The sequence below is a fragment of the Humulus lupulus genome, chromosome X, assembly GCF_963169125.1.
Source record: "Humulus lupulus chromosome X, drHumLupu1.1, whole genome shotgun sequence".
NCBI lineage: Eukaryota > Viridiplantae > Streptophyta > Magnoliopsida > Rosales > Cannabaceae > Humulus > Humulus lupulus.
Genome location: NC_084802.1, coordinates 166,493,404 through 166,517,102, shown reverse-complemented (window position 1 = coordinate 166,517,102; position 23,699 = coordinate 166,493,404). Strand labels below are relative to the sequence as shown.

Here is a 23,699-nt window from a genome sequence, read left to right as displayed (position 1 = left end):
TCGCCTTTTCTGAAATCTTTTCTTTTGTTCGTTATGCGACCAGATGGCACCGAAGAGGAACGCTACAAAGAAGACCGTCGGCAGCTTGGCCTCCCAGCAAGTCAAAGGAAAGGCGGTGATGCCGGATTCCTCGATTCCCAACTTTGGGCCGGCAGTGGAGCAGGAGCTCGAGGTGGCTCCTGACGTGTTCTTTGAGGTAGAGAGGATCGTCTCAAAGATTACCGACCAGACGAAGATCAACAAGCTATTCCTCTCCCACAACATCGGGCTGGGGAGAGCGTCAGTGATTGCCCGACCTCCTGCGGAAGGCGAGTGGAGCTGCGCGCCGCTCGACGAGGAATTCGCGGCCTGGAGCGGTGAGCATTTCAAGGCGGGGGCCTTCCTCCCGCTGGACCAGTATTTTGCTGACTTCCTAAATTATGTGAAGTTGGCCCCATTTCAGCTCCCCCCCAACTCTTATCGGTTGTTGGCGGGGTTGAGATATTTATTTTTGAAACACGAGTGGGAGGTCCCCACTCCTGCGGATATTTTGTACTTTTTCTGCCTCAAGGCCAGCCCGGATCAGCGGGGGCGAGGCGACGGGTTTTATTACTTGGCCAAATTCCCCAACACGGCTGCGGTCATCGAGCTGCCAAGCCACCCCAACGACTTTAAGGATAAATTCTTCATGTCGACGGGGTTCAGAAACTGTGAGCTCCACTACTTCAATCGCCCTCGTAAGTGATTTTCATCCTTAGCTCGTAAGTTAAGTATCGTTTAGCTCCTCCTGTATCCCTTTCTGACTTAGATTAATCCTGCAGCCATCTTCGCGAGGACAGAGAAATCTGTGACCGTCAGGGCCCAATATGAGACACTGGCGGGCTTGCCCCCCAGTGAGAAGGATTATCGCGTGCTGATAATAGACGAGACGATGGTGGCCTGCAAGCTGATTTTCCCAACTCAGACTTTGAACCTAAGGAGGCCCCGGGGGCTTCCCCCAGCTTGCGACACCAGACCCATCATCGTGGAGGAGGTCGCGGGAAATGAAGATGAGGAGGACGAGGACGACGAAGTTCCCCTCATGAGGAACAGGAAGCGGGCGCTGGAGGTCGCCCAGAGGACGGGCGAGGAGAGGATCCAGTTCGGAGCAGCCGCGGGTCCTTCTGGCCAAGGTAACCCTTACTTGCTTAGGAGTTTAGATAAGGCCACAGCAGACCCCCGGCTAGCTAGGTTCAATCCTAGGTAGCTCGTCCATCATCACCGAAGTGATCCAGACCTGAATACAACCCTGCTCCACTGTGTCAACCGGCTTGTGTTGGACTACCAAGATAGCCGGCCTAGGGGTACCGTAGTAGTAGATAGCACCCTAGCCTTTAGGTCGATCCTATTCGAGGAGTATGGGACCAACCTTCGGTCATGGCCATCACTCCGGAGGGGTGCCGTAGCTCCGGGGCTTAGGCAATATGTAGGAGAATCTAGCCTGGAACCGGAGTCAGATCTAGAACTTGCACCAGCTCGGGAGATAATCGACTTAGATTCTCCCGCGGGAGCTCCGGAGCCGATGGTCGTAACCATAGGTTCTTCTAGTCCGGGGGGTAGGATCCCTTTTTAGTATACACACTTTAATTTCTCTTTTTCCCCCTTTGTTTTTGTTTCTGTATGATTGCTAACTCTTGTACTAACCATGTCTTTGTTTTGATAGAAGAGATGTCTCAGCCTGAAGAGAGCCTGCGAGGTGCGTTCGCTGGGGGGAACCCCCCAGCTGGGGTTGCTGGGCCAAGAATGAAAAGGCTCCGAACGTCCAAGAAGGCCGCCGGGACCCCCACCAAGTCTCCTGCGAAGGAGAAGGAGCAAGCCCCAGCTGCCCAGGTCGTGGGAGCGGTTCCTCCTGCTGCAGGGGGAAGCAACATGCCCCCACCCCCTCCGAGAGCTCCGGCCGCCGCCCGGGACGCAGGAACGGAGCTCGAGGCTTCGACGATTGTACCCTCCGAGGTACGCATCCCAGTCAATCCCCAGGACCTGGAGAAGATCCCAGAGGCCTTCCGGGGAATGGTGTATGAGTCGGCAAACTACGCCGTCAGCCACATATACAAGTTCAACGAGAAGGAGCTTCGGGCCCGGTGGGCGTGCTGGAGTCTTCACTGGGCATGACCCTAATGGTAAGCTGACTTTACCCTTTTATGGCTTTTTATTATTACACTTTGCCCTGTTTTTTCTTTCTTGTCTTTTTTCTAAGGCAATTGCCTTTCCGCCTTCGCAGAGTGCCGTTGCCCTTCATCGGAGCATCGCTAGGACCAAAACTCAGCTCGAGGACATGAGGAGCGAGCACCAGACTTCTCTGAAGGCGGCTAAGGATGCCCTGGAGGCCTCGCAGGCCGAGTTGGAAAAAACCCGCCCGAAGGTTCAAGAGCTCGAGACCGCCCTTGCCATCGTGCGGACAGACCTAGATGCCGCAAAGGCTGAGGCCAAGGCCGCCCTGGAGGTCGAGCGGACAACTTCGGAGAAGGCCTTGTTAGACCTGTTCTACCATTGCTGGGCCTACAATCCAGACGCTGACTTCTCCTTCCTATCAGCGAACCTCTGGGAGCGCTTGCTGGTGAAGTTCCAAGCTCCCCTTGATAAAGAAGTGCCCTCCGAGGCCGGGAACGGCTCCGGCACAGCTGAGCAGGGCGAGATGGCAACCTCCAAGGGGCCACTTGGCGGAGCTTAGGGCCTTCCCCTCTCATGCCCTTTCCTTCAATATTCTTAACTTAATTAAATTTTTTGTGTAACCTTTGCATGAGGTGCTTCCACCTCGAGACAATTTAACTCAACTTTATTTTTAATTGATTTTCTTTCTTGCCCCTACGTATTTTAGTTACAATTTTTGAAAAACTTAGTTCGCATTAATCTTTATCCATATCTCGAGCTCTTTAGGGAGAACAACGATTAATAGATTTAAATCAACTTCTAAGTTTTTTGACCTAGTTATATCCAGGAACTTAATTTGAAAACTTAGTTCGCGTTAATTTTTATCCATATCTCGAGCTCTTTAGGAAGAACAACGATCAATAGATTTAAATCAACTTCTAAGTTTTATGACCCGGTTATATCCAGGAACTTAATTTGAAAACTTAGTTCGCCTTAATTTTTATCCATATCTCGAGCTCTTTAGGAAGAATAACGATCAATAGATTTAAATAAACTTCTGAATTTTATGACCCGGTTATATCCAGGAATTTAATTTGAAAACTTAGTTCGTGTTAACTTTTATCCATATCTCGAGCTCTTTAGGGAGAATAACGATTAATAGATTTAAATCAACTTCTAAGTTTTTTGACCTGGTTATATCCAGGAACTTAATTTGAAAACTTAGTTCGCGTTAATTTTTATCCATATCTCGAGCTCTTTAGGAAGAACAACGACCAATAGATTTAAATCAACTTCTAAGTTTTATGACCCGGTTATATCCAGGAACTTAATTTGAAAACTTAGTTCGTGTTAACTTTCTTCCATATCTCGAGCTCTTTAAGAAGAACAACGATCAACATATTTAAATCAACTTCTAAGTTTTATGACTTGGTTAAATCCAGGATAGGACTTAGTTCGCGTTAATCCTTACCAATATCTCGCATTTTTTAAGAAAAACAACGATCAATCGATATGAATCAACTTCTAAGTCGTTAAGGTGACCTGGTTATATCCAGGTACCATATGCCCCCCAAGTAACTGGGAAAGGGTCTTTCGTGGTTACTTTAGATTACACTTGAAAACATGTATAAATATAAACAAAAAGCGGACTCTCATTGCTTAATACATAAAAAATGGCCTTTTAGGCCTTACAAGTGAATCATTGATAGTATTTCTTTAAATGGATGGCGTTCCAAGTCCGCGGGACTGCCCCTCCATCAAGCTGAGCTAACTTATAAGTTCCCTCCTTAATGACCTCGATGACTTGATATGGTCCTTCCCAGTTCGGTCCCAAGACTCCATCTTTGGGGTCCTTACCGGCTAAGAAGACTCTCCTTAGGACCAGGTCTCCAACGCTAAAGGTGCGCTTTTTAACTTTGGAGTTGAAATAGCGAGTGATCTTTTGCTGATAATGGGCGAGCTGGAGTTGCGAATCTTCTCGTCTTTCATCAACTAGGTCAAGGGAATTGCATAGTAGCTCGTGGTTGCGGTCCTGGTCATAACACTGGACCCTATGCGAAAGCACCTTAATTTCCACGGGGAGGACTGCCTCACTCCCAAAGGTTAGGGAGAAAGGAGTATGACCCGTAGAAGTCCGATGCGAGGTCCGGTATGCCCATAAGACCTGGGGGAGCTGTTCTGGCTAGACCCCTTTTGCTTCATCTAATCTCTTCTTTAGGCTCGCCTTTAGAGTCTTGTTGACAGCTTCGACCTGGCCATTCGCCTGAGGATAGGCTGCGGAGGAGAAACTTTTCACAATTCTGAACCTTTCACAAAACTCGGTGAACAGGTCGCTGTCGAACTGAGTGCCATTATCGGAGACGATCTTCTTGGGCAGGCTGAATCGACAAACAATGCTTTTAACCACAAAGTCAAGCACTTTTTTGGACGTTATCGTCGCCAAAGGTTCTGCCTCGGCCCACTTCGTAAAGTAGTCGACGGCTACCATGGTGTAACAGACCCCGCCTTTTCCAGTAGGGAGGGCGCCCACCAAGTCGATCCCCCAAATAGCGAACGACCATGGGGACGAGATCATCTTCAGCTCGACCGGAGGAGCTCGGGCAACTGCGGCGAATCGCTGGCACTTGTCGCATTTTTTCACGTATGAAATCGAGTCTTTGGATAGAGTTGGCCAGTAATATCCTTGCCTCAGGACCTTTAAGGCCAGGCTCTGCCCCCTAGTGTGGTCTCCGCAAAAACCCTCATGCACCTCCTGCAGGATGGCCTTTGCTTCGCCTGGAAGAACGCATCGCAGGAGGGGTAGGGAATACCCACGCCTGTATAACACTTCATCAACCATCGTGTACCTCGGTGCTTGATACAGGACTCGCTGTGCATCATTACGCCCTTCAGGCAGCTTTCCCTCGACGAGATACTCAAGGATGGGGGTCATCCAGGTCTGCCTGGCATCGATCATCTCGACCTCTATCCTGACATCTTCTATGCTTGGTTTTTCCAAGAATTCTATTGGTACTAACCCCAAGGTCTTTGTTTCCCTAGAGGTGGTGAGCTTGGCAAGAGCATCGGCATTAGCGTTTTGCTCCCGAGGTATCTGTTCGATCGAGCCTCGCCTAAACGCGGACAGCTCACCTTTTACCTTTGCGAGATAGGCAGCCATCTTGGGTCCCCATGCTTGATATTCGCCCAGAACCTGGTTTACCACAAGCTGGGAGTCACTGAAGCACTGGACGGAGCTCGCCTTAAGCTCCTGGGCTATCCTTAGCCCGGCCAGCAAAGGTTCGTATTCGGCCTCGTTGTTGGAGGCCTTGAATCCGAATCTCAGGGCCGAGTGGAATCAATGTCCCTCGGGGGATATCAAAATGATTCCAGCTCCGGAGACATTCTCGTTGGAAGAACCATCCACAAAGATCCTCCACGACGCCTGGGGCGAGGTGACTTGGGGTGAGTCCTCCGTGGGATCCTCCTAGAATCCCGCGCATTCTGCCATAAAATCGGCCAGGGCCTGACTTTTTATAGCAGTTCGCGGAGTGTACAAAATCTCGAACTGACCGAGTTCGATTTCCCATTTTAACAAACATCCCGATTCTTCAAGTTTTTGCAAAACCTGCCTTAAAGGCTGATCGGTTATGACCTGTATCGAGTGGGACTGGAAGTACGGCCTGAGCTTTCACGAGGCCGTGATAAGGCAGAACGCCAATTTCTCCATCAACGGGTACCGGGATTCAGCCCCGAGAAGTCTCTTGCTGATGTAGTAGACTGGTCTTTGAACTCGGTCTTCTTCCTAGACCAATACGACACTGGCTGCATCCTCAGTGACAGCTAGGTAGAGAAAAAGAGGCTCTCCTGCTTTTAGTTTGGATAGTACGGGCGACTCGATTCCTCGGGTATTGACAATGAACCCCAGGAATTTCCCTGACGCGACACCAAAAGTGCACTTCTGTGGATTAAGCCTCATGCCATACTCCTGTAGTATCTTAATACATTCTTCCAGGTCGGAAACATGGTTATCGACATTCTTTGACTTGACTAGCATGTCATCAACGTACACTTCCATGTTTTTTCCGATCTGGTCTGCGAACATTCTATTTACTAACCTTTGGTAGGTAGCTCCGGCATTCTTCAGCCTGAACGGCATGACCTTGTAACAATAAACGTTTGTCGGGGTCATGAAACTGGTGTGCTCCTGATCCGCCGGATTCATGGCGATCTGATTGTAGCCCGAGTACGCGTCCATAAATGACATGAGCTCGTGCCCCGCCGTGGCATCTACCAACTGGTCGATCCTTGGTAGTGGAAACAATCCTTGGGGCAGGCTTTATTCAAGTCGGAGAAGTCTATGCAGGTTCGCCATTTTCCGTTGGGCTTCGGGACCAGCACGGGGTTGGCGACCCATATTGGAAACTTGGCTTCACGGATAAAGCCACATTTTTTGAGCCGGGCTACCTCTTCCTCCAAGGCTTCAGCCCGGGTTGTTCCTAGGCGTCTTTGCTTCTGGGACTTGGCTGGAATGCTTTTATCCAGATGAAGTGTATGCATGATGACACTCGGGCTGATGCCCACCACGTCCTCATGGGACCACGCAAACACGTCCAGGTTATTCTGCAGAAATCTGATCAGCTCCACCTTCCTCTTGCTGCAGAGGTTTTTCCCGAGCTGGACCATCCGTGATGGATTCTGCGGATCAATGTTCACTTCCTCGAGCTCCTCAATAGCCTGGAGCTCAGATCTGTCCTCGCCTATTTGGGGGTCAATATCCTCACTTAAGACGACATTTTCCCCTTTGGCAATTTGAGGATTTTCAATCTCAGGATCAGCTAAGGGTTCCTGAGATTCCTCTTCACCACTTTGGATGGCCATTGCCAGCTGCCCGGGTTTAGATTTTCCCTTCATGGAAATGCTGTAGCATTCCCTGGTGGCGAGCTGATCGCCATGGACAGTGCATATTCCCATGGAAGTAGGGAATTTCATCGCGAGGTGGCGAATGGAAGTGACGGCCTCAAATGCCATGAGCGTAGGTCGTCCCAAAATTGCGTTGTACACAGCGGTGCCGTTAATGACCACGAACTCGAGGAGTTTCGAGACTGTTCGAGGTCCTTCTCCCAGGGTGATCACCAGCTCGATCGTCCCTATGGCCACCGATCCTTCTCCCAAAAAACCATATAACATCATGGAGGTCGCCTTCAGCTCGGCGACGGTCAAACCCATCTTCTCTAATGTGGATCGGAATAGGAGGTTCACCGAGCTCCCGTTGTCGATCAGCACCCTCCTCACTCTCCGATTGGCGAGTTGAACTGCCACGACCAAAGGGTCATTGTGAGGGAACTGGACATGGCCCGCATCTTCCTCCGTAAAAATGATCGGTTGCTTCTCCAATCGCTGTTTCTTTGGCAGGCGCTGCTCCGGGACGAACTCTACTCCGTTATGCGCCTTCAGTTCATTCACGTATCTCTTCTGGGCGCCCCTGCTCATGCCAGCCACATGCGGACCTCCAGGGATGGTGGATATCTCCCCTCCAACCAAGGGAGGAGGGATGTCCTGATCTATCCGAGACCCGGGCTGACTGGCCGAGACTTCTGGAGTGGGTCGACCTGTTGGGACTCTATTCCGCGCGTATTGAGCCAATGGGCCAGCTCGGATGAGAGTCTCAATCTCATCCTTTAGATGCCTACAATCATCGATGTTGTGGCCAACATCGTTGTGAAAGCGGCAAAACTTGGAGGTATCTCTCTTCCCCTTTTGGTGCTTCAACGGCTCGGGCCTCTTCCAGGGGAGGCGAGCAGAATTAGCTAGGAAAATGTTCTCCCTAGACTGGGTGAGCTCTGTGTAAGTCGCGTAGATGGGCTTAAACTTGTCTACGGACTTATTCTTCTTTTTGCCGTGCTGGCTGCCTTCGCCATTCCCCTATCTTTTGCCTCCACCGAGCTAGTTGTTTTGTGTGATGTTTTGGGTCACTGCCACGACCTCCGTCCCCACTCCAGCAGGCTGATCAGGGACCTGGCTGGTTCCTGCAGCTGAGGCTTCGGCTTCCTCCAAGTTTATCCATTCCTGGGCCTTGTTAAGGAATTCGTTAACCGAGCTGACTCCCTTTCTTTGTATGTCTTTCCAGAGATCCCCTCCGACGAGGATTCCAGTTCTCATGGCCATGAGCTTGGAGATATCATCCGCGTCTCTGGCCTGAGCAGCGACGTTCGCAAATCTGCTCAGGTAGGCCTTTAGAGTTTCGCCGGGCAGTTGCCTCACGTTAGCCAAAGAGTCGGCCTGAACGCGAGCAGCCTGGGAGACTCGGAATGCCTTTTTGAAATCTGCCGAGAAAGTCTTCCAGGAGCTGATTGACTGTATTTTACCTTTCTTGAACCACTGCCTGGTAGGTCCCGTCAGTGTGGAAGGAAAGATTAGACACCTTAGCTCGGGGCCAATGTTGTGGGCCATCATCAGGGTGTTAAACATCCCTAGGTGATCCGACGGGTCTCCGTCTCTATTGAACTTAGACAGGTGCGGCATACGGAAACCAGGTGAGTAAGCCATTGCTGCTATGCTGGGGGCAAAGAGCTCCATCTCGTCCCCAGAATCATATTCATCTTTTTCTTTTTATGACAGGAGCTTCCTCATCAGCTCCTCCATCTGGGCCAGGCGCTCGAGGGTTTGGTCCTGATGTCCTTGGTTATTCCGGGGCTGTTCAACAACACCGGTTCCATTGTACATATTTGGTGGGTTATTGCCCTTCCTATCTTGAGATAGGTTATTTGGGGCATTCCCTCCGTTACGTACTTCGAACAGGGCCCCCCCTGAGCGAGCATGGCTGTCTCCTCCTACCTGCTCCCCTCTATGGGAGTTAAGGCGATCCCGCAGATCGCCTCCCAGAGAGGCTTGTGGGCTTTGTGCCGAACTTAGGCATTGACACAGGTCTCCACCAGAAAGGTCACTCCGGCGACTACCGGTCCAGTAGCTCCTGCTAGAGAGGCTTGGAGCTCGCCTTTGGTGCTGAGGATCTGGGCTTTCCCTTGGCGCCCTGCTACGCCGGGAATGTCCAGCTAATGGCGGATCTCTCCTGCTACTTCCGTAGGCTGGAATATCTCGGACGGGCCGAGGGGGAGATGGATATCTAATTGGAGATGGAGGATGCCTGACTGGAGAGGCGATCCTGGTTCCGTCTGGACGGATCAAGTTCGGTGGGGCCCTTTCGGCCCTGCCAACCTGCTGGTCCCGAGCCTGGCTATCTGGACGAGGCGCAGGACGGTTGTTAGGGACGGGCTGATGCTGCGAGCCCTCCCCGGATCTCCTTCGGGAATTTCCTCGAGCTCCCCTGGGTGCTCTCGAGGATGGTTGGGAGCTAGGGGTTGACGTTCTGACTGAACGGCTGTATTGTTGTTGCCTGGCTCCAGGCACTTCTTCGAAGTTTTCCTCTTGATGGTGTGATGAAGGAGTGGAGTTGGCTGTCGGAAATCTGTTCGAGCGGCTATGCCTAGACCGGTTACCCCGGCGAGACTTAGTAGCCTCGCCTTGCCTCTCTCCGACGTTAGCGTCGGTTGTGAGAGGGGGTAGTCGGGCCAGCGCATCCTTGATCTGTTGGCTAGCTATTGCTGGCTGGCTCCTCAGCTGAGCATTCTCCATCTCCACCGCAGTGTAATAACACGGGTTTGGATTGGGTGGCCGGGGTGCCGAACTTCTGGTGTCATCTTGGCCCGCCGCCTGCTTTCCTGGCCGCTGCTGGGCTTCAGGAACTTGTTCACCAGGGATGGCAGTATGATGAGCCTCCTGCCCATCATGCTGTTCTGCCTCGTTACCGTGCCTGGATCGAGTAGTCATCATAGTTGGATGTTTGCGACAACACTAATCGAACTTGCTCTCAACGAAAGCACCAAACTGTTGACGCGGTTCTTCACCAACAGGAAATTAAGAGAAGAAGAGAAATGGATTAGTGCTTGTGTTGAACCGAAACAGATATATGATCTTATGAAATGAAATGGTGACTCAAAGTATGTTTTTTGAGTGGTTCAAAGGTTAAAATCCTTCTACTCCACTAGTCAATATTATTGATATATACTGGATATTTGATTACAGGGTCCTTCTTACAATAAAGAATCCAACCTCCATTAACTCCCAAGGTCTCCATATTTATAGGAGAAGGCACCTGGGAGTTGGTAAGAGGGTCATCCCGTGACCTTCTTACCTATCATGTCAATTCTGTGACATTCATGATTAATTCCTAAACTTGACACATAAGTGTGGTCAAATCAATAGGTCAGGAGATAATGGGCCGCACGGCCCAACCCAGTCGTGGGTGTTTGAATACCCACGTTCCTGCTGCGTGTCCGAGAAGTCAGAGATATATCAAACACATGATGTCTGATATATGCACGTTTACCTTGCGTGGCTGACTTTATAAAGGGTCATAGCCTCCAACTCCAGCTCGTACTACGAGCTGGATACTTAACTCGACCTTCGGCCTTCAGAGCCCGGACTCTGTCCTTAAGTTATCAGAGGCGAACCCCTAGGTTACCTCGAGCTAAGGAGGTATGATCATATGACGGCAACTCTGGTTTTTGGGGATGTCCACGAGATAATCCTGATTAGGCCGCAGCTCAGCTGGCTAATCAGCCCATGGGAAAATCAGGGCGTACAAAACCCAACCAAACGGGGATCCCTTTGGTTAGGTTCCTACAATTATTAGTTCTAAATTGCATTGTTACTTTCAATCAATTTCAAGAATCTAGCTATCTTTAAGAATTTTTCTTAATAAATTGGAATGTTTTAAAAGAACATCAATATACCCTTGAAAGGTTTTGGTAGGGCTGCCAATACTTTTTTATTTGAGGAAAAATAATTGCTCCAAAACCCATCATGTTTGTGTGATTTGAGATCGCAATATCAACAAACACTAAGAGGATGGTATCCCAGTTCTACTCCTCTTTGATTTGGAGATTTTTGACGTAAAATAATTTGTTATGCCAGATTTTATGCATTTTTTATTGTCTCATAATACTGTGTTGCCGACTGAATCATCTGGCATGGTTGTCTTACTGGTTATCCGTGTGTTCTTTTATTCCTTTTAAACCATATTACCCATGATATAATCAACATTTTCTTAAAAGATTATTTTTCTAGAATTTCTTAAGCATAAAGAAAGATTTCCTTGAAAGAAATGTCTTCTTTTCTTTGTGAGAGGAAAGGGTAGTTCTCATAATCCCAAACTTTTTTGGCGGATGGACTCTAGAAAATTGCATGTGCATTAGAGTCAACCCCAAAACCACAAATTGGACAAACACTATGAGTTGTAATATTTCGACTATATAGGCTTCTTAGGTTGGGTAGAATTTTGTGAAAACCACTTCATACAAAGTACAAATTTTTTTGTGGGATTTTTAATCCCCAAAAAGATTTCCGCCATATAGATAACACATCACTTGATGAAGAAGGTAAGGTCTATCATTTGATTTTGCTAGACTGCAACAACTTTTTACAGCATAATTTCCATGATTTGTATAGTGCCATAACCATGAATTTGAAAGTTCAAATGGGGTTAAAGGTGTAACGCCCTCGATAGCCAAGACCGTTACACTGTGTATTTTAAACAGTGCTAGACTCTCTAAACGTGATTAACGACTTAAGGTTAAAATTTTTGGATGAAATGAATAATCATTTCATTAAAACGTTAAGTTCGTACATGAGATCCCAAAATAAATATTTAAAAGGGTTATTTACAACTCAAAATGTTACAACAAGCCGGCCTAAGCGACAAAATAGGGGTTAACCCTAGTTCCTCTGAGAAACCTCGACCGTGGTGGTCGGGGCAGCCGCATATGTACATGTCGCCACCGAAGCTCTTAAACTCATGGCTAGTCTAGCTTCCCTTTCCCCTTACCTGCACCACATAGCACTTATGAGCCAAGGCTCAGCAAGAAAACTTAAACATGCTCATAAGCAGTTAAAGACATATTACATACTCATAATTAGCATGCCTAGCAGTAATAACTATATTCGTGCATGGATTCTATTAAAATAAGTGACTACAAGGTTACACCAGGGACCCATTTCCCTAAATAACTAACCATAGAGTCATAGTGGAGCCTGTTGCACTAGGATGAGTGACTATAGAGTCACCTTGGGACCCAATGCCCTATCCTCTATATAACTAGCCTTAGGGCTAGCCAAACATACTTGTCGCTATATTTTCTAAGCAACCATAGGGACTGTCAAGCATATACCACGCTCCTGATTTGGCCTAACCATATCGAACTGCGCTCAGCATGCTATTGCCGCCCTTGACTTATAAGTCAATCCTTTCGACCAGCGCTCAGTGCACTATTGTTGCCCTTGACTTATAAGTCAAGTCTTTTAAATCAGATAATGCAGAAAAGCATACATCATTCAACAATTATCCAAATACAGAGTATTAAAGCATGCTTAATCAAAAAATCACATGCATAATCATAATCACGCTCATTCACATGGGCCAAGGATCTAATCATAACCATGTCCAGTAACCGGGCCAAGCCCTAATAACATATATCACATATTGAGTGCAATTTTCTTACCTTAGGACCATCGATATCGAGTAAATAAAGGCTTCAAGACTGAGTCCTAGCCTCTGGGACCTCAAATTCTACTAAACTAGGTAGTAGAACCCTTCCCGAACCCTTAGGTTTGAGTCCTCGCACTGACAAACCTCTTTTGGCTAATTTTCCCAACTAGCACTGCAATGACCCCTGAAGGGCCGCGACGCACCCTTGAAGGGCCGTGATGCACCTCAAATCAAAGATCCCCTAGCCTACTATCCCTGGGACACGCACTGCGACACCAAGACGATTCAGAGAACCGCTCCAGCATCTGAGTTCATGCGGGCCGCAACACTCCAAGAACAACGTTGTGACGTACCCCTGCAAACCCAATTTTTCAACATTTCTTTTCGAGCCAAACCCTGCAAATTCACCCCAAAGTTATGCCGAACCCATAATTGAGTTCTAAACCCATAACAGTACATCCTAGGCAACATATTAACATAAAAAACTAAACCAAAACCTCATCACAACCCAAAATCCCAACTTTGAGTTCAAACTCAAGAACACCAACAACCCAACTTGAAATTCAATAAGGATAGAGAAAATTACTTACCCCTACTACAAATGACGACCCTAAGCTGGTCCATGATTCAATCCCAAGCTTTAACACCCTTCTATGCTCACCAAATCCAAGTGTCATCCTTTAAAAATCTCAAAACCCCAATATCTACTAGGAGAGAAAGAGAGAACTGAGAGAGAGAAAGAGTAAGCCGAGTGAACTAAGTGTCATCTGGTTTCTTCTAAGGTTTTTGATAGATTAAGACTATCCATGGGCATGAAAAGACAAAAACGCCTTTACTTATTTCCTTGCTCTATAATGCCCTCAAGGACAATATAGTCATTTGCCACTTTCCCCACTAATCTCAATTAACACCTCATAATCTCCCAATTCATTCCAATATTCTCGAGTAATCACCAAATAATTTCCCATTACCCGGTAATCCCCAGTAATGTACAGAATTACTCAAATACCCCTGGGCTCAACCCGAGCCGGGTATTTGACCCCGTTGTTACTAAACTGCTAACTTGCTTACATGGATCGCCTCGTGCCTAATATCCAAATATATCCACATAATAATGTGCTCTCAATTTTAAAACACACATTGTAATGACCCAAATTTACTAATAAGGCTTAAGGGCCTTGATTAGTGTGTCGGGAGGGCATAATTGGATTATATGTGATTTAATGATTAAATCATGTTATATGATTATTTGAATATCTGTGATGCATGACCATGTGTATTAGTACGCATGTAGGCCCTGATTAGGTTAGAAGGGCATAATTGTAAATTTTGGCCCGTTGAGGGCATAATTGTATATATATGTGATAAATTGTCGAGACCACATTATTATGTGGATATATTGGTATTATGTGATTCGAGGCGATCCCAGTGAGCGGTTTAGCGAAAAAGTCACGGCGGGGATTTATACCCGGCTCGGGGCGAGCTTGTGGGTATTTCTGGGAATTTAGAGAATATATTGGGGTAAATTTTGACATTGAGGAATATAATTGGTGATTAGTTAGGTGTCGGGAGGTAAGCGGTAAATATTAGAGACACTCGAGGAATTAGCGGGAATTGGTTGAAATGACCAAAATGCCCCTAGGTGGATTAAAAGGCTTAGGATTTATGGGAGGGTATTGTGGTCATTTGGCTTATAAAGGATAAATGTTATTAGGCTTTATACCTTAGTGGACTGTGTAGAAAGGGCTGGAATTCTGAAGGAAAGAAAGGAAAGAAAAGAAAGAAGAGAAGGGAAAAGGGAAAGAAAAACAGGGCAATTTCTAAGATCGGTTTGGGACTTCTTCATCATTTTCTTCTGGAGGTTTGAGGTGAGAATCCAAAGGAGCTTAAGGCTGAGATTGTATACTTGGGGTCTTGATCAGGTTGGGGAAACTAGCTGAGGTTGTTCATCAGTTGAGGTAAGCCTTTGAGGTTAATATTTCAGTTCCTGGTTTTGGTGTTGAGCTGGTTTTTCTAAGCAAAGTTCTGTGGGAATCCTAGGGAGTTGAGGCTGAATATTTGAGGAGGAGAAGGCTGAGCAAGAGTGGGAGACAACCTAGGCTAAGCTCATCCATCAGAGGTAAGGAACTTTAGTTTTAAGCTTTGTGATTTCTGTGGTTTTGCAGAGTTTTTGAGCTTTAGGTCCAGCTATGGTGAATTCTTTGATTAGGGGTGTATGTGATTGAATTATGTGTGGTTGGGATGTTTGGGATGACTGGAGGATGTTGGCAGGCTTGTTTTTAAGTTTGGTTGAAGTTTGGAAGAGTTTTGGTAAGGTTTGGCTCGGGAAAATACGAAGGAGAAAATGCTGTGCAGGGCTGTGCTGTGACTAGCACTAGAGCGCTAGTCACAGGGCGCTGTAGCGTTAGGCCCTGGAGTTTCTGAGCCTTTTCGGCTCTGTTTGTAGCACTGTAGCGCTCTCCTTAGAGCACTGTAGTGCTACCTTGTTTCCAGAAAGGGGATTTTCGGTTATTTTCAAGGGTTTTTGCTCGGGGGTTCGTGGTTCAATTCCACCACCCCGTTTGGTGGAATTAAGGCTTCCCGAGAGCTCAGGTGATACGAACCACGCCAACAATTGTGACGAAACCCAAACCAAATCTGGAAAAACAACCCAAGAACACTCGAATTTGGAATGGAAACTGCGACCCAATGCTTAGCAAAGCACAAACCTTGGTATGGTGAAGACGCCACAAACGGGGATGGATTATCCGTTTGATAAGTCAGATTTGAACGCCACAAGGAAACCCTTGACAAGTTCGAAAAGTCTCTTCAAGAACTCAAGAAGAAAAAATCACAATGTTTTTTTCATTCACAAAAACTATCTGAATTCCAAACTGTCCACAAGGCCTAATATAGCCGAAAATTACAAAAGTTTTTTTTTAGACATATAAAAAAACCCTAAAATACCCATAATGAAAAAGCCCAAAACGACATGTCTTTGACTCCAACAAAGACTCTAATAAAACATGAAAATATAGTTCAAACTAAAACAAATAATTTACAAAGAAGCCAAATCTTAATGAAGCTCCTAAACTAAATCAACTTTGATGAGCAGCACAAGCCTTTGTTCACCCTCAGTAGTGAACTCGACCTCTTCCTGTTGTAGAATTCTTCGGAATAAGTTGTTAAGCTCTTCTTTGAATCTCCTAGCTCGCGCCCTCATCACCGGACCAACTGGAGCTTGAATTGGATCATTAGTCTTGAAGTCCTCATCATTCCCCCCCTCTTGAGAAGGATTTGTCCTCAAATCGTCACCTACGTCAAAAGGACTCAGATCAGTAACATTGAAAGTAGCACTAACATTGTACTCACCTGGTAAATTTAGTCGGTAGGCATTGTCATTGATTCGTTCTAGCACTTGAAATGGACCATCTCCTCGAGGTAGCAACTTGGAATGTCTTTGTGCTGGAAATCTTTCTTTCCTCATGTGCAACCACACCCAATCACCGCGCTCAAAAACCTGGTTGTGACGTCCCTTGTTAGCTTGCTTGATGTATTGGTCTGTCCTTCTCTCTATGTTGAGCCGTGCCCTCTCATGGAATTGCTTCACAAATTCTGCCTTCTTCTTGCCATCTAAATTCACATGCTCAGAAACAGGTAAAGGTGATAAATCCAAAGGAGTTAAAGGGTTAAAACCATAAACAATTTCAAACGGTGAAAACTTAGTAGCAGAATGCATGGAACGATTATAAGCAAACTCAACATGTGGTAAACAATCCTCCCAAGTCTTAATGTTCTTACTAATGATAGCTCTCAACAAAGTGGATAATGTTCTATTAACTACTTCTGTTTGACCATCATTTTGAGGATGACAAGTAGTAGAAAACAACAGTTTCGTTCCAAGTTTACCCCACAACGTCTTCCAAAAGTAACTCAAGAACTTAGCATCCCGATCTGACACAATTGTTCTAGGCATCCCATGTAATCTCACAATCTCCCTAAAGTAAAAGCATCATCAGTTTTATGACAAGGTATAAAGTGAGCCATCTTAGAAAACCAATCTACAACCACAAAGATTGAATCCCTCCCACGCTTACTCCTAGGTAAGCCCAAAACAAAATCCATCGAAATATCAACCCAGGGTGAACTAGGAATATGTAGGGGCGTGTAAAGACCATTTGGCTGAACTCTCGATTTAGCCTGCCTACAAGTGACACACCTACCACAAATTCGTTCAACATCTCATTTCATGTGTGGACAATAGAAGTGCTCCTGTAACATAGCTGGAGTCTTAGTGTCTCCAAAATGTCCCATCAACCCTCCACTGTGGGACTCCCGAACTAACAAATCTCTCAACGAACAATTAGGTACACACAACCGATGCTCCCTAAACAAGAAAACCTCATGCCTATAAGACTTTCCCTCAGCAAATTTTTCACAAGGACCATAAATCTCCCCAAAGTCGTGGTCAACATGATAAAGTTCCTTAATGTGCTCAAAACCAAGTAATTTAGCATCAAGAGTAGAGATTAAGGCATACCTGCGTGAAAGTGCATCAGCCACCACATTCTCCTTACCTTGTTTATACCGAATGACATAAGGAAACATCTCAATTTACTCAACCCATCGTGCATGTCTCTTGTTCAGCTTATGTTGTCCTTTCAAATGTTTCAAAGATTCATGATCCGTACAAATCACAAACTTCTTCGACCACAAATAGTGCTGCCATGTCTCTAAACCTCGAACCAATGCGTACAACTCTTTGTCATAAGTGGGGTAGTTAAGTGCAGCTCCACTTAGCTTCTCGCTAAAGTACGCAAGTGGTCTCCCATCCTACATAAGAACAGCGCCAATACCTACACCAGAAGCATCACATTCGACTTCAACGTGTTAGAAAAGTTAGGCACAACAAGTAAAGGAGCGTGAGTAAGCTTGTGTTTAATAAGTTGAAATGCCTCCTCTTGTGCTTCACCCCATTTGAATGCAACGTTCTTCTTGATAACTTTGGTAAGTGGTGCGGCGATGGTGCTAAAATCCTTCACAAACCTCCTATAAAAGCTAGCAACTCCATGAAAACTTCTAACATTACCTACACTGGAGGGGGTTGGCCACTCTTGGATGGCTTTGATCTTCTCTTCATCAACCTCAATACCTGTAGCACTCACAACAAAACCTAGGAAAACAAGCTTATCTGTTCAGAAAGTACACTTCTTGAGGTTAGCATATAACTTCTCTTTCCTAAGCACATCCAAAACCGAATGTAAATGTGAGGCATGATCATGCAAACTCTTGCTATAAATAAGAATATCATCAAAATACACAACAACCAATTTTCCAATGAATGCACGCAAAACATGAGTCATTAAGCGTATGAAAGTGCTAGGTGCATTAGTTAATCCAAAAGGCATGACTAACTACTCATACAATCCATGTTTAGTTTTAAACGATGTCTTCCATTCATCTCCTTCTTTCATTCGTATTTGATGATACCCACTCTTAAGATCAATCTTAGAAAACACACAAGAACCATGCAATTCATCCAACATATCTTCTAATCGAGGAATGGGGTGTCGATATTTTACCGTTATGTTGTTGATGGCTCGGCAGTCAACACACATTCTCCATGTCCCATCCTTCTTGGGAACTAGAATCACTGGAATAACACAAGGACTCATGCTTTCTCTCACATGCCCTTTCTCCATCAATTCTTCAACTTGCCTTTGAAGTTCCTTTGTCTCCTCCGGATTGCTCCTGTATGCTTGTCAGTTTGGGATTACAGCACTGAGAACAAAATCAATTTGATGTTCAATCCCTCGGATAGGTGGTAAACCATGTGGTACCTCCTCGAGAAACACATCCTCGAACTCCTGCAAAATAGAAACAACAATACTAGGTAGCGAAGAATCAAGTTGGTTAGTGTTTAAAAGAGCCTCCTTCTACATGAGTACAATCATCGGCCGTTTTGCAATCAATGCTCGCTTAACCTCACTTGTTTTTGCATAAAAGTTTCTTTGTTTTCTCTTTGATTTTCCCTCCTTGGCCGAACTCTTCTCTCTCTTTTCTCTCTAACTTGATTCTACCCTGCTCTCTGTTTGTCTCTCTTTTCCCTCACTCTCATTCATCTTTTCACTCTCTTTCTTTTGCTCACTCAATTTTTTTTGATCACTCAATTTTTGCAACCTCACTTGATCTTCATATACTTGTTTTGGTGTTAACGGAGCTAGAGTGATTGTCCATTGAAGGAACGTGAATGAGTACTTGTTGGTGAAGCCATCATGCTGCACCCGCCGATCAAATTGCCAAGGTCTTCCTAGAAGGAGATGTCCAGCATGCATTGGAACCACATCGCACAATACTTCATCCTCGTATTTGCCAATTCAAAATGATACAACAACCTGCTTTGTAACACTTACTTCACCACTATCATTCAACCATTGCAACTTGTATGGACGAGGATGTCTAAGTGTTGTGAGCCCTAGCTTCTCAACCATGGAAGAACTAGCAATGTTAGTGCAACTACCACCATCAATAATAACACTACATACCTTGTCTTTCACATGGCAACGAGTGTGAAAGATGTTCTCCCGCTGCACCTCTTCTTCCTCTTCTTTTGCTTGCAAATTTAAGGCTCGCCGTGTGACTAGTGCAAGCATCTCACCTTATTCTGCCCCAAACTCATCACCATCCATAGAAGCGTCCTCCAATGGTGGCATGTCATCAAGATCATCTTCATTTTCAGAATCTATCTCCCCATTATCCCGAAGTACCATAACTCGCTTGTTTGGGCATTGGCTAGCTATGTGTCCTCTCCCCTGACATTTGAAACACTTAATCTCACTAGAACGGGATGAAGTAGGGGCTGTTTTACCTTGAGAGGCTGTGGTTGTGGTGGCTGGTTTTGGCTCAGTTTTAGGCTTGTGAGTAAAAGGGTTTTCTTCTTTCTTTGGATAGTTCGTCCGCCAAGGTGCTGCACTTGGATTTTGTGGGATTTGTCTTGGATTTGAACTTGTACTACCCCTCTTGAGCCGCCTCTCAACTTTCATTGCCATATGCACCAAATCTTCCAATTCCACGTAATGGTGTAGCTCAATTGTATTAGCAATCTCTCGGTTCAATCCATTCAAAAACCTTGCCATTGTCGCCTCCCGATCTTCTTCCACATTGGCTCTAATCATAGCCATCTCCATCTCTTTGTAATACTCATCAACACTCTTGTAACCTTGACGAAGACCCTACAACTTAAGGTATAGATCCCGATAGTAATGAGCTGGTACAAAACGTCGCCTCATCACCCTCTTCATATCATCCCAAGTCTCAATAGGACGATCTCCATTTCAACTCCTGTTGATGCACAACTGATCCCACCAAACAATAGCATAATCAGTAAATTCAATTGCAGCAAGTCTTACCTTCTTCACTTCGGAGTAGTTGTGACAATCGAAAACCAACTCCATCTTCTTTTCTCACTCAAGGTATGCTTCGGGATCACTCTTCCCTTGAAATGCGGGGATTCTCATCTTGATATTTCCCAAATTATTATCTACCCAGTTCCTAGCTTCTCTATCTCGGCCATACCTCCTATGGTTACCCTCTGACATCCTATCAAACTCTTCATCTAAATCTTCCCCTTCAAACTCTCTTTCACCCTCAACATCCCGTTGTTGCACCCTGTTCTTCCGTGCCCTCCATTGCGTTCCCTCTTCTACCCTATCCAACCTCTCAGGTATTTGTTCACACTCCGCTCTCATCATCCTTCACATCTCCCCCATTAATGCTTGAATTTGTAGATTCGGAACCTCAGGTGGTAGAATATCATTACTTGCATTTTTCTCTAGATTTTGTGCCATGATGGAAATCTGCAAAATAAGGTTAGAACAATATGGAGAAGAGGCTTCACCACACTCCCTCACGTGTTTCACTCGAACAATATTTTCACTCAAATCCACTCGTGTTTCACTCAATTTTGATTGCTTTTATCCTCAAATAAGCTCGCACCTTTGCCTTTTTCCACTCGTATTCTTCTTTAAGCTCTTTCAAAACTAATCAAACGATATTATGAAGGATTCAAGTAGCAAATCAAACTAGAACAAACCAAACGAATATATATATATATTTTGCAAAAACTGATGATTTTTGATACACTTGCGTGAGGATTTGGAAAAATAGCCTCTAGGATATAAGGAACAAGATTAGAACAAAATTTTTTAATAGAGGTTTCAAGACTTTTTTGTTTTTTGTTTTTTTTGGATCCTCTTGATTTTTCTTCTTCTTTTTTTTTTTATTTCTCATGTGCAGATACAAGAAACCAGAGAATCAGAATTTGTGGAACTAGAATGATTCGAAAACAAGAACAACTCGGATTTCACAAAAGAACAAAAAAGACTCAATGCAAATTCAGATTTCACAATAAGAACAAGAGAAACTCAATGAAAATTCGGATTTCACAATAAGAACAAGGCAAAATCAATGCGAATTCAGATTTCACAATAAAAACAAGAGAATTCAATGCAAATTCGGATTTCACAATAAGAACCCTAATTCACGATTTCAGAGAAAAAACTTATAGGGATTTTCAGAAACCTTAATTCAAATGCACAAATTGAACAAAGAAACGAAAAGAAAAACAAGGAAAAGGATAGGCCAAACCGTATGAACCTAGGCTCTGATACCAACTGATATGAACCTTGCTAACAATTGTGACGAAACCCGAACCAAATCTGGAAAAACAACCCAAGAACACTCGAATTTGGAATGGAAAATGCGACCCAATGCTTAGCAAAGCACGAACCTTGGTAAGGTGAAGACGCCACAAACGAGGATGGATTATCCGTTTGATAAGTCAGATTTGAACGCCACAAGGAAACCCTTGACAAGTTCGAAAAGTCTCTTCAAGAACTCAAGAAGAAAACTCACAATGTTTTTTTCATTCACAAAAACTATCTGAATTCCAAACCGTCCACAAGGCCTAATATAGCCGAAAATTACAAAGAGTTTTTTTTTAGACATATAAAAAAACCCTAAAATACCCATAATGAAAAAGCCCAAAACGACATGTCTTTGACTCCAACAAAGACTCTAATAAAACATGAAAATATAGTTAAAACTAAAACAAATAATTTACAAAGAAGCCAAATCTTAATGTAGCTCCTAAACCGAATCAACTTTGATGAGCAGCACAAGCCTTTGTTCACCCTCAGTAGTGAACTCGACCTCTTCCTATTGTAGAATTCTCCAGACTATGATGTTAAGCTCTTCTTTGAATCTCCTAGCTTGCGCCCTCGTCACCGGACCAACTAGAACATGAATTGGATCGTTAGTCTTGATGTCCTCATCATCGTGATTAATCCCGAGGCTAGGTTTTTGACTTGAGGTTTGGTGATGATTCTGGTCTATGGTTGTGAATAGGTATACGCTAGGGCTCAAGAGGGATCATGCTTGAGGATCAAATCTAACAAAACTTGCAAATCTGAAGGTAAGAAAACTACACCCGAGTATGTGTTTGTGAAGGGACTAAGGGCTCCCAATATCTGTATAATGTCATAGATGGTATTATGCCATGGGACATGTGATAAAAGGCCTAAGGGTATCGTAAATTATACTTGCGCACAGGGCGCGGCTCGGCCACTGGTAGTCGAGGACAGCATAATATTCACTAAGCTTGGTTTAAGCGGGTCAGAGTCAGTGGGATAAATCGAGGGTGCGGCCTAAGGGCGTTAACCCTAGTTATCATATGTGGATTGATTATTGATATGGAATGATATACTTGGTATGCTGAATACTTGATTAACATTAATGCCTAGACTGTTGAGTACATGCTTATGCGGTATGAGTTATCTGATTCTCTGTTGAATGATTATGATATGTTATTGTGTTTTCTTGCTAGGTATTGGCTCACGGGTGCTACGTGGTGCAGGTAAAGGCAAAGGAAAGTTGGACCAATCCTGAGAAGGAGGGCTACGGGGCTGAATGTACATAGTCAGCTGTTCGGCCGCCACGACCGAGGAGTGGAGCAGGACGAGAAATGCTTAACTGTATGTTTTTCCTTAGAGTGGCTGGTCACTGTATCTAAATCTTGAATCTTTTGTAAACAGTATTTAACTTATTACTTTTGGGATCCCATGTAAAAAGAAAATGTTTATTTATAAGAAATGCGACTTTTGAGATCAAAAGGTTTTAACCCTATTTCAACTATAGTTTCAGTAACAAGTTTTGAATTAAATGACTTGATTAGTAAGTCTTGCACCTTTATAAACACACAGTGTAACGGTCTTGGCTATCCAGGGCGTTACAACTTGGTATCAGAGCGTCCTAGGTTTAAGGGTTCCTGAAGACTGGCTGGACATATACATTCGCCGCGAAAGCCAAACTCGACTCAGGGTTTGGTAAATTGTGTATACTTGACTATGTGCGTAAATGATTTGAGTGAGATATGATTGTTGATATATGCCTGATTAATAGGGAGCATGAGATACTGATAGGGCCTGGCCCTTGACTATTGCATGATGATATTGAGGCGTGCTTATCAGCACTGCTATGCATGTGAATGAATATATGGATGAATAATTGGATAAACTATTATAACTTGATTGCTTGTGAATGATTGGAGTTCCAGTGGTGGATCATGAAAAGATTATTACCCTATCATCATAGTCTGATTGCCGAGTCGTTGATTGCAGATTGACTTGGATAATTATGCGTCCAAGAAAATCTACTCGACTAGCCGGTAGGTCTGAGACTAGAGGTGATGACCGGGGCCAGACCCCTCCGCCAGTCCCTGAGAACTGGTAGCAGCTTATGGCAGACATGCAGGCTCGGCTACAGAGCCAAGATGAACAGATCCGAATTCTGCGGCAGCAGGCTCCATTAGGGAGTGTTGCCCCCATTGTGCCACCTACAGTGGTACCTGTTGTACAACCAGTAGAAGTTGGGAATAGATGGGAGCCATTGTATGAGCAGTTTAGGAAGTAGCAGCCCTCGATCTTTGAGGGATGACTTGATCCATTGAAGGCTGAACAGTGGATGACCATGATTACTACCATTTTGGAATTTATGAGGGTAGAGGGACATGGCAGAGTGACCTGCGCCACAT

General features: G+C 45.0%; 1 protein-coding gene across 1 annotated transcript; it reads right to left on the bottom strand.

Annotated features, from left to right (window-relative positions):
- Window positions 1–16,852: 16,852 nt before the first annotated feature.
- LOC133806433 (uncharacterized) lies at window positions 16,853–18,312 on the bottom strand. The gene is made up of 3 exons (XM_062244534.1): window positions 18,035–18,312; window positions 17,471–17,659; window positions 16,853–17,150 (listed from the first exon to the last, which is right to left on the bottom strand). The coding sequence occupies exons 1-3, from the start codon at window positions 18,310–18,312 to the stop codon at window positions 16,853–16,855; spliced, it is 765 nt and encodes a 254-aa protein (XP_062100518.1).
- Window positions 18,313–23,699: the final 5,387 nt, after the last annotated feature.

Excerpts from the sequence above, each read along its gene's own strand:
- LOC133806433 (XM_062244534.1), bottom strand. The coding sequence starts at position 18,312 with ATGGAGAAAGGGCATGTGAGAGAAAGCATGAGTCCTTGTGTTATTCCA. Across the intron at positions 17,660-18,034 it reads TTTAAAACTAAACATGGATT|GAGGTTTGTGAAGGATTTTA; the intron begins GTATGAGTAGTT and ends TAGCTTTTATAG. Across the intron at positions 17,151-17,470 it reads TCGAATGTGATGCTTCTGGT|GTATGCCTTAATCTCTACTC; the intron begins GTAGGTATTGGC and ends ACTTTCACGCAG.